This window comes from Nannizzia gypsea, genomic scaffold, assembly GCF_000150975.2.
Source record: "Nannizzia gypsea CBS 118893 supercont1.2 genomic scaffold, whole genome shotgun sequence".
NCBI classification, from domain to species: domain Eukaryota; kingdom Fungi; phylum Ascomycota; class Eurotiomycetes; order Onygenales; family Arthrodermataceae; genus Nannizzia; species Nannizzia gypsea.
Genome location: NW_003345200.1, coordinates 903257 through 921102, shown reverse-complemented (window position 1 = coordinate 921102; position 17846 = coordinate 903257). Strand labels below are relative to the sequence as shown.

At 49.0% G+C, this 17846-nt stretch overlaps 4 protein-coding genes across 4 annotated transcripts; 1 reads left to right on the top strand and 3 right to left on the bottom strand.

The window, feature by feature from the left end:
• Nucleotides 1-1211: 1211 nt before the first annotated feature.
• On the bottom strand, nucleotides 1212-2165 carry MGYG_02352 (hypothetical protein; the record flags this gene model as incomplete). Its single annotated transcript, XM_003174774.1, has 3 exons — nucleotides 1212-1270; nucleotides 1334-1701; nucleotides 1765-2165. 3 exons carry the CDS (start codon nucleotides 2163-2165, stop codon nucleotides 1212-1214), a joined length of 828 nt encoding a protein of 275 aa, XP_003174822.1.
• A 6805-nt stretch (nucleotides 2166-8970) lies between these two features.
• Nucleotides 8971-10174, top strand: MGYG_02351 (metalloproteinase; the record flags this gene model as incomplete). The annotated part of the gene is made up of 3 exons (XM_003174773.1): nucleotides 8971-9199; nucleotides 9268-10095; nucleotides 10155-10174. The coding sequence occupies 3 exons, from the start codon at nucleotides 8971-8973 to the stop codon at nucleotides 10172-10174; spliced, it is 1077 nt and encodes a 358-aa protein (XP_003174821.1).
• A 482-nt stretch (nucleotides 10175-10656) lies between these two features.
• MGYG_02350 (aspartate-semialdehyde dehydrogenase) lies at nucleotides 10657-11930 on the bottom strand (the record flags this gene model as incomplete). The annotated part of the gene is made up of 4 exons (XM_003174772.1): nucleotides 10657-10689; nucleotides 10759-11234; nucleotides 11301-11852; nucleotides 11903-11930. 4 exons carry the CDS (start codon nucleotides 11928-11930, stop codon nucleotides 10657-10659), a joined length of 1089 nt encoding a protein of 362 aa, XP_003174820.1.
• Nucleotides 11931-13804: 1874 nt separating this feature from the next.
• On the bottom strand, nucleotides 13805-15561 carry MGYG_02349 (integral membrane protein; the record flags this gene model as incomplete). Its single annotated transcript, XM_003174771.1, has 4 exons — nucleotides 13805-13930; nucleotides 14005-15228; nucleotides 15299-15410; nucleotides 15509-15561. The coding sequence occupies 4 exons, from the start codon at nucleotides 15559-15561 to the stop codon at nucleotides 13805-13807; spliced, it is 1515 nt and encodes a 504-aa protein (XP_003174819.1).
• Nucleotides 15562-17846: the final 2285 nt, after the last annotated feature.

Sequence of the window (17846 nt, the reverse complement as noted above, 5' to 3'; positions counted from 1 at the left end):
CCAAGGGCTAGGTAACTAGGTGCCTAGGTAGATAGTCCACCATCCTGAGGGCTGACGGCAAGGGCTAGTTTCTATATGCAGTCCTCGCGTTACTTGTCTCACAAACCAGTAACTTGGTGCTCTGTACTAGAGTCTGCAGTTAAGCACGTACTGTTGGTTTCTACCTTGGCCACTTGGAGAGCTCGGTGCTTGTGTTACATACGATCCAACTTGCATGTCGCTAACTAGCCCAGGCTGATGGGGACTCTGCCATGATTGCAGCTAATAATATCGTCCAAACACGCTGGAGACGGAAAGCCATCGCTTTTACTGTACTCCGTACTCCGTAGCTCACGAACGGCTTGCAGAAACATAAGTTATACCGGCTAACAGTTCAGGGATGATGCATCGGTCGTCCCACCGGCCATATAAAAGAGGTATTATAACTCCCTCCTGCAGAGAAACATTTAACTAACGACGGAATATTCCTGCTAAGGCCTGTCGAGTCAAGACTCGAATTACCCTGAAGCCTGGAGAGTTATGGGTGTCCCGGAACCTTGTCCCTTACAATTTACAGAAGCTCAGCAGCCTAATAGCCCAGTACAGCGGTCCCCTAAACTTTTCCCCTAAACCCACCTATAAGTGTCGCTTATATAGCACGGGAGTCTAGACTCGACATGGGTCCTGTAAGTAAGGAATGGGGGTGGTTAGAGGGTAAGACAGGGAGTGAAAGGGAAGTGCTAGTGGTATCACTGCCAGAAGTGCCCCTTAAAGCATCAATGTCAGTGTGTGAGAAACATATTACTGGTTTGAGACGTAGCCACGTAGCTAGCAGACTGATATAGCCCCTGCAAAGGGGATTTTGAAAAACAAATAATGCAATTTCCAAAAGTGCATCTCAGGGTTCCATTAGATATATGTGCGTGTGTAACTATGTATTAAAAGAATGTGCGTATAATAAAACAATTTTCGAGTCCATAATGACTCCATATGAACACCCAGCGCATCAAGCAGATCAGTAGCCAGAAGCGTTCGACCTCCCTGAAGCCACGCCCCTTCCCTGAACCGGGGTCAAACGACTGTGGGGATGTGTCCTGGAGTACTCTAGGCAATAAAGAGGGTATTCCATGATCATCCTTGCACAGCGCCAACATAGCAGAGCGTACTCCGCCAACATCCCCTTGCAAATTTTCCCTTTCTGTAAGAGTTCAACTCTTAAGCGGTGAAAGTATTTACAATGGGCGGTACCAGTTGGCCTGAGGGTCTCCCAAGCACTCGCCAACAGTGACGGCTAAATTATCAACATGTTAGTCTGGGTCCTTTATTTTATGACTGAAGCTGGGTAATAACATACCTTTCAATCCTCTCTTCTTGACCTCGTCCAAGAGCTGCTGCATCAACATCTCAACAGTGGTCTGGTGGACGTCATGGCAGAGGGTAATGCTGCCACCGGCGTCGAGGCCCTTCTTGAAGTTCGCAACACTGATTGGTACGCCTTCAGGGGTGGCATGCTCGTAGTCCTTGGTGTCGATGTTGGCATCGATCATGTGGTACTGAAGCTCAGCCATGGTCTTATAGACGGTGTCGCTGTAGGCGAAGTATGGAGCGCGCATGTAAGTTGGTCGGTGTCCATCGATGATAGGAGCAAGGATATCGTCGAGCTTCTTCATCTCAAGAGCGATTCCGGTGGAGTTGAGCTTGGAGAGATCGGCGTGAGAGTAGCTATAAATATTATCAGCGATTAAGTTCGACCGATTGGAAAATCAGTAGGCGGATAAAACTCACGTGTGGGATCCAAGCTGGTGACCCTCGGTGTACATGCGCTTGATGACATCGGCATAGTCCTGGATGCTTCCGAAGTTCATGGCGTTGACGAAGAAGGTACCCTTAGCACCGTTCTTGTTCAAGAGGTCAAGAAGAGGTCCGGTGTACTCGTATGGGCCATCATCGAAGGAGATAGCAATAACACCCTTAACAGTGCACTCGTTAATGACGGTTCCAAATGGGATGGTGCCAGGCATTCCAGTTGGGACTGGGACACTAGTGCCGGTAGGAGCCACAGTCGGTTGAGCAGTTGGAGTCATCGATGGGAACGTAGTTGGAACATCTGTCGGCGCGACTGTTGGCATACCAGTTGGAGTGTAGGTTCCGGTTGGCTCAGGCTCATCGGTAGGAGCTGGGCCCATAGTTGGAACAGGAGTTGGCTTTGGCCACTGTGGTTTTGGCCAGTGTGGCTTTGGGAAAGGCCAATGTGGTCTGGGACGGTGTGGGCGCCATGGCCACCAACCTGGACTGCGTTGGGCGATAGAATTGGATTCTTCCTGAAGCGGGATGGCTACCACGCAGCAAGCCAGCGCAATTGCGATAAAGAGAGTGTAGAGTCGGCACAGCATGTTGCCTGTGAGAGAATATATGTACAATACCCCCAAAAAGTATGCAATAGAAGAAATAGAGAGAGAATGTGTTATCGATCAACGAGTGCAAGTAAAAAACGAGTGTCTGGTATGCACAAAAAAGAATGAAACTGCTATAGACAAAAGAACTGGAAGTCTATAACATCGAAATGATGGTTATATAGAAAGTAGGTATCAGGGGGATGTTCCCTCGGGTTATATATCTCAGACTGGCCCTGGACCTTACCCTGCTCGACCGGACAAGGCGCGAAGACGTCGCACGTTAGAGATAGACAGATCTCGGTCTCCGCCTGGATCGATCGACTAAGCCCGGAGCCATGCTTCTTTTTTCGTCTCAATGCAAGGTAAATGCCGGTCCAACTTTTCGGACACGAGTGCTCCTTGGAGTGCTTGGGCAGTCGGACGGAGCTTCAGATGCTTGGCCACCGCTAACTGAATGGCCACCCACCATACTTTTAGCGACCAAGGATAGAGCAGATCACGACCAAAAAAAAAAAAGCAAAATATCGTGAGGGCTGCTCGTATACTCCGTACACAAGATCAAGATACCTGCGGCTCATAGATTCGGTTTTTCTCAAAGAAAATGATAGGGGTATCAATATCACATCATGTCGCAAATCGAATCCAATGACGTTGCAGGCTGTTCCATTCAGCATACTCCGTACCCCTTGGAGGAGAATCTCAAATTGAACATGTTCGATCCTCACGATCGAAAACGATGAAGCGGGGGATCTCGGTCGAATAGAGGTCCACGGCAACAGCCAATCCCTCTCGTCAGATCCAGCGCTAACTTGATATCAGAGGAAAAGACTTTCTTTTCTTAGCCTAATTGTGACCGATCGCTAGCCAGGAACCAGTCATGGAGCCTGCAAGGACAGGGTCAAGCAGTCGTACATACCGCAGCGAGCTTGCCACAGACGCACTCAAGGCATCACTGCCACGGAGTATTTTGTCAGGAACTGCTTCAGGGTGAGAACATCCTTTCCATTTCCAACCGTAGGGCAATGTAGGGCAGTCTGAAAAGACAATGGGAAAACACCAGTGACGTTTCAGAAAACGAGCTAGTTTGATGGGTCGTTGACATCACGAAAGATTTTGAGGTCGATCCCCAGCTTTAGGTCCCGCCGCAAAACCTGCAAGCCCGCCCAACCAGGATCCGTGGATCGGACTTAATATTTTTCTGGTTGGCTGGCGACTTCGAGATGGCGATTACCAGGCAGACTAGCCGAAAGAATTTGACACGCCTCCATCGGAGTGGCGGCATGTAGCATCCGCGATAATCGCCATGGACGATTCGAGAAAGCGGAGGAGGGAAAGGAGAAAGGAAAACTTCGATGAAACATCGATGAGCAGAGCTTTGGGGAAGAGAGAAACAAGCTCGAAGTCGAAGCACTGGGTGTTTTCTTGTCGTACTGACATTCCCCTTTCGACTCGGCTCCATAACTGGTTAACGGAAAGTCGGCATAACTACTCCGTACGTGAAACGCCCTTGGCTAACTAGTCGCCAAACAGACATGCGAGAGCGTTGGAGAAGGGCTTGACTCTGTTTTCTTTCTTTGTGTGTGCCAACATTCTTTCACGTCGTGGGCGGCGCGGGATGCGGGCTGCCTGCTCAGAAAAGAAAGTCGAAATGTGTGACGAGATGCATGAATTGTTGTGCCTGTTGGATCAGCGCCATGGTCTATGCCATTTGGTACCTTGCATAAAGGCTGACAATCAATTATGCTATCCTTGGAGCCCACTTCGTTTATTCGGAGCCTAACTCCGGGCTTCTGTTGAAAAAGGGGGTCCTAAAAATACAAGCGAGGTGGGCTCGATTGAGATGGGATTTTCCCCCTGGGCAGGGATTTTGAAGTGTTAGTCAAAAGTTGCCTTGGGTGTGGCCACTCACGTTGCAGAATGAGTCGAATACGAGACGCCTCCTTTTAACTGCCTACCACGTTCGTCTCTAGCGTGAAACAAGCATTCCCATGGATATCTCGGCCTCTGACTCCACGTTCTGAAGCTCTCGAGCTGTCGAGCATGACTAGCTAGGCTAGCTAGTGTCGGGAGCTCGAAGTCCGAGTTCGCTTTCTCGAGCGATAGCTATTTCTGACTGATAATTAACTAAAAGACCACCAAGGTCGTTTATCTTTAGACGCCGTTTTGGCTATCTTTTTTAGTCGTTCAAGAAAGTAATTCGAATATTCCATGTCATTTTGCGAGTGGGTTGTTCAGGGAAAAGTTTGTGCGAGTCCGTTGTGTTATCTGCCAGGGCTAGCATGAGTTGTCGTGCTGATCATCAACATTCCGCGGCCTTTGTTTATTGACAGCGGCATGCTGTTGGCGTTGGTACTCCATATCTCTTGTTTTTTGGCCAACTTCTTAAGTATACATATGGATATTGAGCTGACACCCACTTGCAGGCTGTCACAGTTTTAGCGTAACCTGGGGTGTGGGAGTGGGAAGAACCAGGGCCAATGCCCAGGGTAGACTGCCGGGGTACCTAGACAAACAATTGAGACTTCCTCACGACCGAAAGCTGGGCCATGGATGCACGAATCATCGTTTTGCATACTCCGTACAGGGTGTAAAGCACTCAGTAAGCTCTCAACAATGGAAGACCTTAGTATACTCCGTACTCCGTATATTATCACAGTAGCGAGCAGCTCTGCAGTCCAACTTTGAATTGGGCCTCTTTATTGAAATTTAACCGAGTACGGAGTACGGAATAAAGCGACCGAATTTTATTATACTTCCTTCCAAATTGATGTGAAGAACGGAGGGGTCAGGGGTAAGGTAAGGTTGTTTGTGAAGCCTGTCAGGCTACGGCATGGATGTGTCTGTCTGTGACCTTGAAGTCTTAAAAGATGTGCAGCTTCCTTTGAATTGTGGCTACGCCTCGGTTCACCTCCGTCTTTCCCTGTTGAGTTAGTCCTCCTTATTCTCCATTCTGTGAGCGTTTGTGAGAGCCGAGTTGCCCATTCTTTGTTCAACGTGCTGCTCTATTATGACCCCTTAGGCACGTTGCGAGTGAATATGTATCCATTTTATTCGTCACACCGCTTCACAATTATTCAATGATGAGGGCAGTGTTCACGTCATCTGGCCAGAGCCAGGTTTGAAAAAGCTTGAATACCTGCACTGTTTGGGGCACTCCAGACACGGCGTCTAAAGTTTCTGGCCCTGTTCAATATGCACCCTTTCAAGGCACAAAGTTTTAACTTCTGGTGGCCAAGAGTCCGGCGATATCTTTCCCGCCGCACAGGTTGATTGTTCCCCGGAGCTTTCGTTCTTCGTCTTGGAAACTCATGAGGCCCAAGTGTTACGAAACAAGCCGAGGCTGGCACGTTGACCAGTCCCGATGCCCTAGGCAATCTTCAGTCTTAAATATTCAGGCGAGATGTCGGCCAACGCAATTATTGTCTTTGTGGCAGCGACTACCGCTTCATACCCAGAAATTTATATTCTATTTTGCTAATGGCCTCGGTAGTCCTGATAAACCTGTTGATAAGGTAATAAGTGCAAGTCATTGGCTCGATCCTATGAGCCGGGGGCCTGCTCTCGTTAGAGGCATGTGCTGGAGACATGTCTAAACGCAAGATTCTGCTTAGAGACAATTCCTAGACAGCGGAATGATGATAACAGTCGTCTCCTATTTTCCTGTCCCTCTTTGGCGAAATCTGTCGACTGATTCTTTCGTCGCATGAATTCAGGGACATGTTACTGGGATATTTCTAGTAACTCAGGGCTTTGAGAATCGCGTTTCCAGCACGCTCTGAAGGATCTGAAGGAGTGTTCCGCCGAAAGTAGGCGACCGTGGATACCAAGCCGTGGCTCCTGAGTAAAGTCCGCGAGGAGGTATCAGTATATCAGATACACGATGCAAGCAAGAGACATACTGAACAGAATAACTGGCGTGGCTAAAATGGTCTCTTCATTTGAGTGAGTGCTTGGCCAGTATTTCGGTTGTATAACAGGGCATGATCATGATAATGGTATAGTATTTCCAGCCACTTAACGGGCGTTCAAGATGCCTGACTGGCCCTCTGGGGGATTGAGAAGATAGGCCCATCTTTAAGGCCCTAAAGCCGTTCGACACCATAACGCTGTGAAATTCAGAAGATGTTGACAGCCTTTTGAACTGCTCCAAGTCTGTTTACACCTTTTGTGCCGCTTAGTCATCTTTCACTGTGGACCCAAAAAGGGGAAACCTGAACTTCATCTCGTCTTCACCTCCTAGACTGCTGATATCTCGACATTCTGCGACGTGATTTCACATTCATATAATTATCTCATCATACGCATCTCCTTTTGGACGAGTGTTGGCAAAATTGATGTCTTAGACAGCCTCACAACATTGCAATACCCTTCTACGGAGTACAGAGACCAAGGGATAATAGAAACGGCTTCCAGCCCCATAACTGTGCTTACTACACAACCTCAGACAGCCACGCAAGCGGCCGTCTCCATTATCTCCACATGCGTTAAACCATCCTTATCCAAGAACCTCATTTCCGGTCGACAAACTGAAGGAATCCTCAGTTCACAGCCACTCTACGGCCACGCGGCATGCATGCATCGGCAAGCTGATGGATACAGTGTAAAGAAAACAATGACTGATCTTCGCAAGTCGCTAGAATATCCTATCACCTGGCTTTCTGCTGAATTCCTACTCGACGTTGAGAGCCTCACCCAGCGGAAATAATGGGCTCGATCCATTAAGAGTGACCGTGTTCATATATATACCAGCATACCTTACGGAGTAGAAAACCTCCAGCCAAATACCAACAAACACGTAAAACTGGGAACGAAGAACTACTTTGGAATACTCCGTATGTAACCTTGCTTCGACTAACTATCGGACCAATTCGCCTATTCAGGATGGCTAGAGGCACCGCCAGCTTCAAATCAGACTGCTTCTGTACTCCGTACCTTCATGATATCCCAGTTGCACTGGTTATGATATCCCGTGTTGGAATGTATATTCGGCGTTGGAAAGAGATACCAAGTCGTGAGTCTTGGGATCAAGGCCCGAAAAATTTTTTTTATAGCCGTTTCACCCACTTGGACGGAACCTTTGCTGATCCCACGGCCGAAATTACCGCCTTTCCGCGCCTTTTGATGCCGGGAAAAACATTCCGAATTTTCTCTCCCGTGTCTTGGAACAAACGGCGATCCTACTCATGCCTCACGCGGGTGCAGTTATCAGTTGGTGGGAGGATAGATGTCCATCTGCGAGCCCTAAGTTCGGGCGATGCGTGACATATGATCGAGACATGAATCGTTGAATCAGATTTAGTAATGCGGTTTGCCCTGTATAAAGGCCGTGGCGAAATAACCCCAACGTCGCAGCTTCGAAGTTAAAATATGTCCTGGGGATGAACACCGGGCACCGGGCACAGCAAATGGTATGTGACCGTTGACAGGAGGAATGATAGTGGAAGATGCCATGCATATGCTTCTCCACATTTCCCTCTATCCTGCAACTCGCTCATTCAGGGTGTTGCATGAATTCTTCAATGTAACTACGGAGCTCTGTCCCTGTTCAGGATATCTGGATCGTCCAGCTGTTTTCCAGACTTTTCTTTCACGTCGATCTGTGGGTTTGATATACCATAATGCTTGGCTCCTATGCTCCATGACTCCAGCAATGCGGAGAAGATAACTATGTACATAACAACAAAATGTTTTCGTCCACTTTACGATAAAGATTATGATGAAAATCTATGAAGGTGCTGGGTCAACCCCATGGCCTGCACCCTGGTAAGGACAAGCGAAATCCCAACCCCGAGTGGATATCTAGGTTGTTATCCTCCGAATAGGATAGTCATCCGCTTTTTCATCGTAAGTTGGATGTGATAAGAACGCTAAATATTCCAACCTTTATCGCTGCTGCTAGAGCTGGCTAACATCTCGAGGTAATCACCTGGAATGATGGCATGGCCTTGGAAAGAAAAGGATACCTTTTATGCAGAGCTGTAGCAGAGCACCAGTTGGGATCTGCATTTGCACCGAAGACCAAGTATCCTATGTCTCGGTCCATCTAAAATAAGATCATCCTCTATGGTTTTCGCAAGCTCGCATTCGGATTGATACTCCGCCTTGGTTTAGGGCGTTGCCTAAGCATAGGTAAGCCTTTTCCGGAACTTAAAAACCACATACCCCGGCAGAGTTATATTGCATGTGGACCACATTAGACACATGGGTGCTAAAGAGCGAATTATGTCCTCCCATTGCATTGCAACTCCCTGTCCAAGCTATACCACACTGCGGATATGATATCATTCTAGGTACTTTGCTATTGCATGGCAAGTACAAGCTTTAGCTCCAACTGCGAAAAGTTCTATGGAGCATCGAATTTTCCTTTCGAAATGTCCGAAGGACGATACTGTGTGCTCTGGAGAGGGTATATAAAGGGGGTTCTCACCACCAAGCTGAACACCTTTTTCGAAAGCCAGACCACTCAGTCCTTTCATTCATTCATTCATTCATTACATAGTCATTCTTTATACAGTCATTCACTTTTTCCTCTTTCTTTTCTTTCCCCTTTTTTCTCTTTCTTATTCTACCCTGAGCCATTACATTTGAGCTCAAGATGCAATTCGTCGCTCTTCTCGCCGCCCTCGGCGCCCCTCTGGCACTGGCTGCCTCTATCCCTGCTGCTCATAACAACAGCTCCATCATCGATGTTAAGCTGGCTGCTACCGGCAACTCTATGATCAAGGCTATCATCACCAACAATGGTGACCGTACCTTGAACTTGTTGAAGTTCAACACCATTATGGACGAGCACCCAACCCGCAAGGTTAAGGTCTACCAAGATGGTATGAAATTGAACTCCCTTTTTACATTACTCCATATTCTCCCAGCATGATTCTAATAGTATAAACAGGTGCTGAGGTCCAGTTCACTGGAATGCTTCCCCGCTACAAGATGTCTGACCTCACCCCTGACTTCTTTGTTAACCTTGGCCCCAAGGCCAGTGTTGAGCACTCCTTTGATCTCGCCGCTACTCACGATCTAAGCCGCGGTGGAAAGATCACTGTCTCGGCTAACGGAGTTGTCCCAACTGCTGAGGAGAACGAAACCACCATCACCGGACACACTCACTACGAGTCCAACGAGCTCACCATGGATGTCGATGGAAAGGAGGCCGCCGCTGTTGAGCAGTCCATGGGCGGAGACTCCCCCGCTGGTGTTATCGACAAGCGCTCTAACATCGTCACCTCTAGCTGCCGTGGAAACCAGCTCCAGATGTTGAAGACCGCCCTCGCCAACTCTGCCCGTCTCTCCAAGGCTGCTGCTTCGGCTGCCCAGAGGAACCCCCGCAAATTCCAGGAGTACTTCAAGACCACTGACTCCAGCACCGTCCAGAAGGTTGTCAGCCGTTTCATGTCCGTTGCCCGCGAGTCTACCTCTACCGGTAAAACCACCTACTACTGCAACGATACCCGTGACGGTTGCAAGCCTGGTGTCCTTGCCTACACCCTCCCATCCAAGAACCAGGTTTTCAACTGCCCCAGCTACTATAAGCTCCCAGCCCTTAACAACCGCTGCCACGGTCAGGACATGGCCACCACTACTCTCCACGAGCTTACCCACAACCCCGCAGTTGTCACTCCTTTCTGTGAGGATCTTGGCTACGGTTATGACCGTGTCTCCCGCCTTCCAGCCTCCAAGGCCGTCCAGAACGCTGATACCTACTCCCTTTTCGCCAATGGTACGTGAATCCTACCCCTTTTTATGACATGATTTTCCTTATGACTGACTTTTATATAGCTGTCTACCTTGGCTGCTAAAGGCTTTTCAATCTATATTAGGTTTTAGCTTATAGCCATTACGCTTTCCTGAGGTGGCTTCCGTCTACTTAAGTTTTCGAATCTAATTGTCGGGTCCGTGACCCATTTTCCTTTTGTATATAAACTGTACCATGTACATAATAAAATCATAGATGATCATATATTGATGATCTAATATAATTCTCTGTGATATCCTTGGTCTTCGTCTTCCGTTCTATCTAAGCTGCTTTATTCGTAGTATGTAGTTGTCGGGGAAACCTAGCCTTGGATGTACTGTTTCGGGAAATCGATGCACGTGCAGATATTTACAAAACTAGCCGGTTATGCTTTGCTGAACACGCAAGAGTATAGCGTTGGGGAAGTGAATGATATCCAATGGAGCACATTTAAAGTAAGAAGTGAAGGGGGTATGTGCAGGTCTACATTTTATATCCTAACAAGCATTTAGGGTATCTAAACTACTAGTGATCTATCAAAGCAGACTAGACAAAACCCTTCAATATAGCACTCTCGGCCTACAGTGATTGGATAAATTAATTAGCAGTCGCCTCTGCATCATGTACTAGAAATGGGTAGAAACTCACATTCAAGATACTGCTACCAGACGCCCCGAGGACGGTGTTATGGCTAAGGGCAACAAATTGGATATCGAAGACCCCGCTGTCATCCTCTCTGATTCGGCCTACAGTGCAGGTATATCCGCGTTCGGTCTCCCTATCAAGACGAGGCTGTGGCCGGTCTAATTCTTCCATGACACGAATGCTCTCTTTGGGAGCGGAGGGGCATCCAAGTGTCTGAACCTCTGGTTTGTACTCCCGCAGTGCCTCACGTACCTGGCTTGCAGTAGGTGGAGGGCGGTTAACGAAGCGCAGAGATGCGCAGACGGTATGGCCATCAAGAACGGGAACACGGTTACAAGCAACAGAAATCTGAAGGGGCTTCTGATCACTGAATCCAGCTGCATCAGAGTTAAGGTCTCCTAGGATCTTGCGTGCTTCGCTGGCTATTTTTCCTTCTTCACCGGGGATATACGGAACAATATTATCGAAGATATCCATGCCTGGCACGATGAGATTAGTTCATGTATGTATGTGGAGGATGTTATGGGTGACGAATATGCACGTACTGCTGACACCAGGATAGCCGGCTCCTGAGACAGCCTGCATAGTAACCATGCTCACCGACTCAATAGGCCCGAACTTCTGAATGAGAGCCTTTGCCGGTACAACCAATCCTACAACCGCACAATTGGAGTTGCATACCAGCAATCCTTTATCAAGACCGAAATGCTTCCTTTGCGCGGGGATCACATCAATATGCCCCGCATTGACGAGGGGCACCACCAACGGCACCATAGGGTTCAGTCGGTAGTTCTTTGCGTTTGAGAACACAGCAAAGTTGGCCTTGAGGAAGGCCATCTCAATCTCGCCCGCGGCATCGGGGTCCAGCCCAGAGAAGATAATGTCGCAGTCTGAAAATTCGGCGGGGTCACAGCGGCGGACAGTCAGGTCTGCCACCATAGCGGGCATGGGAGATGATTGCTTCCAGCGAACAGCATCACGGTATTTTTTACCAGATGACCTATCTGAGGCGCCTACAGCCACCAATTCGAGTAGAGGATGCTGTGAGAGTAGGAGGATGAATCGAGTGCCTACCGCACCGGTTGCTCCCAGAACACCTGCAAGATGCAATTAGTATAATGCTTTGCAATTGGTTCAAATTGCTTACCGCAGCGCTTCTTAGGAGGCGTTGACATCTTTATAGCTTTTATTCAGCCGTTCAATCGTAATACTCAATATCAATATCAAGTTGAACTCTTCTCTGAATTACAGCTCGATATCAAAATTGCCGAAGTCGGCATGACTCAAAGCGGCACCATGGACAAAACATTATCCGATGACGACATAGTCACTGCTTACATAATACAATTATATAATCATAGGATTCGATGCCTCATATCTTAGATGTTTTGCTTTTCATACTTCGAGATTGATAGCTTCGTCAAATCGACGACAAGAGACACCTTGAAGGCCCAGCCAAATCGTTGGATACCTTGATCTCTCCCACCAAGCGAGAGAAGCCCAATAGTGCAATATACTAAAGAAGCCATCCACGTGGCTTTTCGCACGTTAGTGGCCATGCCTTGCCGCCTCAACGTGCTTTTACGAGCAAGCCTTAGAAGTCGATCAGGCTTGTCTTCGTATTTCTCGCCAATCCAGAGGTCGATCGCCTAGCACAGATGGAATCGGGTATTTGCTCGAACACCTTTTCATGGACGAGCGGCGGCTCCTAGTTGCCTTGCATGATGAAGAAAAGGGGTACACAAAATATCCGTCCATAGGTAGAGAATTCTGGAGCTTGTTCCCTGCATGGCTGGCTGATCTCTTTGAAAGCCGGCGTGTTTCGAACGAACTCCATACGGAGTTATCTTTACCTTTCCTTAGCTACCGCAGGGATACCGTGAAGCAAAGAGCTTCATCCTTGTCGATAATCATCCATGTCGGCCCACCCCGGCGACCTAAAAAAAAAGCCGTTACAGGATCGAGTGTTCTGTCAGCGCGGAACTTGAACCCGCAATTGACGAGGAAAACAAGGAAGAAAAGTCTTCTGGCGTTTCCCGCATATATTGCTGACGGGCCTTGAAAAGGTTGTCAACCTTCTACCCCCTTTTTCAATCTCGTTGCAGGGATAGATAGCGCTTGTTGGTTGAACACCGTTCTGACCTATCCACTTCAGCCCGTCTTCAAACCCCGACGGACACCAAGATGCTATCTGAGCACGACAATAGCGGATGTCGTGATAACGGGCAAGGTTCAAAATAAGCATAACCACCGACTGAGATGTGATGCCCTGATCGCTGTCGCTGGGCAAGCTCCTATGTAAAGGCCTTAGCCCTATAGGGCGTTTGGTCGGTTTGATCGGCGTTGCTCTATACCACTGCAAAACACATAGCGGACGCTTGTTTGCTTTGATAGTCTAGGTCTGTTTTAGAATCCAACCTCGTGGTTTGTTCGTGGTACGTCATTGCCAACCAAGCTAAACAAGTAACTATGCATGTCGTAGAACTATATGTTTTGTGCACTGTGAGGGATCATCACCTGGACAAAACCACTGGGCGGATCAAGTTTATCAGCCTTGAGCGGGTTACTCCATGGCTTGCAGGATTTTTCTTCCACCCGTCAAGTCGACTAACCAGGCATGGCGGTTCGTGTTCGCGTTCGTACGGAGAAAGGATTGCATGCATCACACTGAGGCGCAGCAGTTAGTCGACAAACTCCGCTATCCCGGTGTTTTTGTTCTGCATAGGGAGCAAGTGCATGGGTACGAGGAGAATACTCAACGCAACAACCTAGCTCCCTGTTCTTTGCTATCCCAGAAAAGGGGCAAGCCTTTTGCTTCCCTTCTCCCGCAAGGTAAAATAAGGTTCGGTACCTGACTCACGTGATGCAAAGGCGAAAAGATGACATAATAAGTGGATCCAGTTTCTGTATATCAAACTCCGAGCAACCGTTTTTGGAGAGACAACTGGAGAACATCCGTATATTAATGCTATATTATCTCGTAGTATTAAATGAGGTAAAAATATAATCATACAGGGTGATGAACGAATTAGCGTAATATGAAGATCTATCATGTCTTGAACACGCGAGCGAGGAACTTGCCGAATACGCCACGAACCAGTTTTGGGTTTTCATGTATGCAAGCAACGAGGATAGCGGTACTGAGAGAGAAAGCCAGCCTCTCTCTCCATTGATACTATTGTGCGTTAGTACAGCAGCAATTCAAAGAGGGTCTGTATGGAGTACTGCAGGGATTTGATGGGTGCATACCTTTCTATCGTACTCCCTAGGAAGCAATGTAGCCAACGCTCTGGGAGCAACAAACAAGCTGATCTCCTGCCTTCTCCCTGTCGATTCAACGAAGATGCTCCATCCACACATGGCGCAACCTGCAGCAATGCAGAGACCAGAATCCCACATCATTGGCGTAACTGTCTTTGAGCTAAACAGCCTAGGCCCCAGCCTTGTTCGCGCCAAACATACCGAATAATAAAACAAGCTAACAAAAAGGCCGAGAAAAGTAGATGAACGTAGCGCGCTCTTGGTAGCATGGATGTACGTTTTCAGATTGCGGGATCTACAGCGCATCACGATCTGGAGAGGGAGGTAAGTGGCGCAAGCAAACTTGAACGCTCTAGCGAATCGCCAGACGGCGGTCTTTTCACAGTTGGGACCACAGCCCATGTGGACTATCTCGCAGGGGATAGGAACTGTCTTTTCAGGAGTCCCCCATTCTATTGGCCAGCCGTAGTCGACACACATCGATTCGAGGACCACTTGATCACCGTTGTCGCGGCCGTAGGTCCAGTCGCCTCTGCGGGCAGTACGGAGAGCTTCGAGAATGCGGTTGTCGAGTTGGGCTGCTTCGCTAATCCATTTGCCGTAGGAGTAAGGGAGGCGGTCAGGGAGGTAGAACCAGGCCCACATCACGATAGCGGAACTGATAGCGAAGACGCCAGTGTCTGCGAGTTTGGGAGCAAGGGAGCGTACCCGTTGCCCGGCCTTGCCATTGCCATTGCCCTGGGCGCGAGAAGAAGCTTTCCAACGAGACCATAGAACGTTAACTAGAGCGTCTGCAGCTCTAGTTGTCGCAAAGAGAGTCAAGTCTAGAGTACGGCCAGCAAGGTCGGGTCTGTTGTTGATGTTGTTCTGGCTGCCGTTGCCGTTGTCCTGATTCTTCTTGGCCACACTGGGCTGATAGGAGGAAACGCGCTCGTCACATCCCGCAGACCGGCCGTACGGATGTTTTGTTGTGCGATTGAGGATGGGAAAGCAGATCAGGGCGGACAAGAAGGCCGCTAGGAACCGCAACGGCCGGTCTGACGAAAGCGGAATGCTGAGAGGTGTGGGCAGGGATTGGAGATACCCACTGGAGGCGAATCTTAATCTGACAACTTCCAGGGCACGAGGTAGGATGGAGGAGCCCCCCGCCAACAGAGCGCAGAAAACTGGAAAGCGGTCCCATTTAAACCCGCAGTGCAAGATGCGGATCAACTGCGGTGTGGTGTATAGTGTTAGTGACTGTTTTTTATGCTAGAGAGGTGTCAGATGATGTCTCTCTTACGCGCTGCAGCTTTTCTGCGGTGCTGACATCTCTCCGCCGCAGAGTTTTCAAAAGAGAGATAAGTTTCGGCAGCGTAGTAGTGAGATATCCAAGCGCAAACGCTCGAGCGACCCTGTCCAAGAGTAAACCAACCCATGTTAGCCCAAAATAAGGAAAAAGAGCGGCTGACAAGGCATTCTTTTAAGAAATCGGAGCGGGTTCGGCACACACGGGTTTAAGATGCGCAGACGGTCGAGCGCGACCTTGGAGCTCTGCATCGACATGACTCTCGACCGAAACCACGAAAGGCCGAGTCAAAGCCCCCCCAAAAAGGTTAACGTTCTTCCCCGGGGTCCTCTGGAGCAGCAGCAACAGGAGGATGAGGGCCGTGGTCGACACGCGAGGGGGAAGACACCCATGAAGGACGGACGCGCTAAGGGAAGAGTAGGCCCTTTAAAGAGGTCGAAGATCTGACCACGGATGTCGGAAGGTGTCCGCTTGCGGGGCAACGATCGCAATCGGTCTCTGCCAGCCTCAGTAGCCCAGTAGCCCGTAGCCCAGCCTACCAGCGTCGCAGCGTCCACGATGACAGCATCGCAGTTGTAGTTGTAGCTGCGGTCGTCGAGTTGTGTCGTCGAAGTGTTATTAAACGTTTACGTCGCTAGCGAGGAGGTACAAGCGAGGTACAAGCACGTGAAGAGCGAGCCGCGGTTAAATTTTAGCCGCCAAGCTACGCCTGCAAGTAACTTCCCTGTATCTTTTGCTTCCTTTTTTGCTGCTCTACGAGGGAACGCGACAAGCAAGCAAGCAAGCCACGACGAGGAAGACGCAAAGAGACAATAACCTCCGAGGCCGGGATCAGGGAAGCTGTGCTGCATGTCCTCGACTCTTCAGCTTTTTCTTTCCAACTGCTACTCCCTGCTACGTGTCTTACTCTTTAACAGCTCGACTTAGCTATGACGCTGGGACGTCGACGTATAGCTAACGCCACCAACCGACAACTGCAGGAGTGCAGGCTCGTATAGAAGCCCGTCAAGGAACCCTTCCGAATTGCATCTCACCTCGACTTGCCTGCGTAACCGATCCGGGTCACTGCGGGTCTCTAATTTTAAAATTAGTTACGGGTTCGTTCGTGTCTGGGGAAAGACAGTAACTAATGTGTTTTGTGGGTGAGCCATATGGCAATGACATCTGTGTCCGTCGTGATAGGCCTTAAGCTGACTATTATTATTTCTGTAGCAATGGCAAAGAGAATCCCAGTCGGTTGCGGGCCGCTGGGCAAGACAGTGACCGGCATCTCACACGCAAGCTACAGGTCTAGCCCCCATTCAGCCAGGCAGGTGTACATGCGTATATGCTCAGGTAACCAGGTAGCTCTGGGACGTGAAAAGAAAACCTGAAGCGAGTGAGCGTCATCGAGTTCGCCCCGATCGATCTTCTCTTAATTTTTTACTTCCCTTTTCCTTTTTTGCTATTCGTCTTTGCTCCATGCAGCATGCATGAAAAGTATGGAGTATAAAGACATGCTAACTAATGCTTGCTTCTTCCCTAGCAAAGGGCCCCTCCCTCCCCCTTTTCCCTTTTCGGGCCTACTGGATTGATCGGGAAATACCGCCATGCGACGAGCCAGACTCCAGAGTTTAGACTCTGCTCTTTTTTTTTTTGTTTTTGGCCGTCTTGTCCACCTCTCTCTTTTTTTTTAAAGTGACGGAGTCTTCTACGCTTCTGGAAAGCTAGCTCGCAATAGCCTCAGCGCTAGACAACTGGGGCAAACCAGACGTCGACCTTTTCAACTAAGTACCCTTACTTATAAGAAAGGGTTTTGGCCGGTTAGGGGGTCACTCACTCCATCTGAGATCGGGAGACCAGCCCGGCGAACGCAGTGTCGGTATCTTAGCCGTCTGTCGCTATTACTCCCTCCCTTCTTTTACTTCTTTACTCTCCTTCTTTACTGTCCTTCTTCTCTCCTTCTACTTCTTCTGCTTCAGCTTCTACCATCACCGGCACGACTTTCTTCCGCTTTCCCTCTATTGGCCCATTCCTGCTTATCTCAGCCAGCGATCACACGGCCCGCACGCCTTTTTTTTCTTTTTGGCTTTTGCAGAGTCGCATGTGATAGAAAGATAAAGAGTGGCTTGCTTCCTCCACACTTTTGGGTCGATGCTACGATTTGCTTGCTTGCTTGCTTGCCAACTCTTCCTCTTCCTCTGCTTCTGCTTCCCTTGACTCGACCTCGCCGACTCTCGCTCTTTTGGCTGGTGTTCTGCTGGTGCGACTCGACGGTCTCTCGACGCTCGCTCTCGCCGGTCGTTCTGCCTGGTTCCTGTCCCTGAAGTGTGCCTGGTTGTTATAGTTAGTTATACTTCTGCTGGCCGGGGCTACGCCTAGTTATCGCTACGATACACACACACAAACACACCTGATATACTCCAGCATATCCGTATCTCGATCCTGGCCACGTTAAATGGTTTCTTGCATGACTGAGACGGTGTCGCCGTTCAGGCGGTCTCTCTTCGCTGCCAAACCAACCTCGAACTCCTCGCACCTGGGTAGCGGGCTCGCGTGTAGC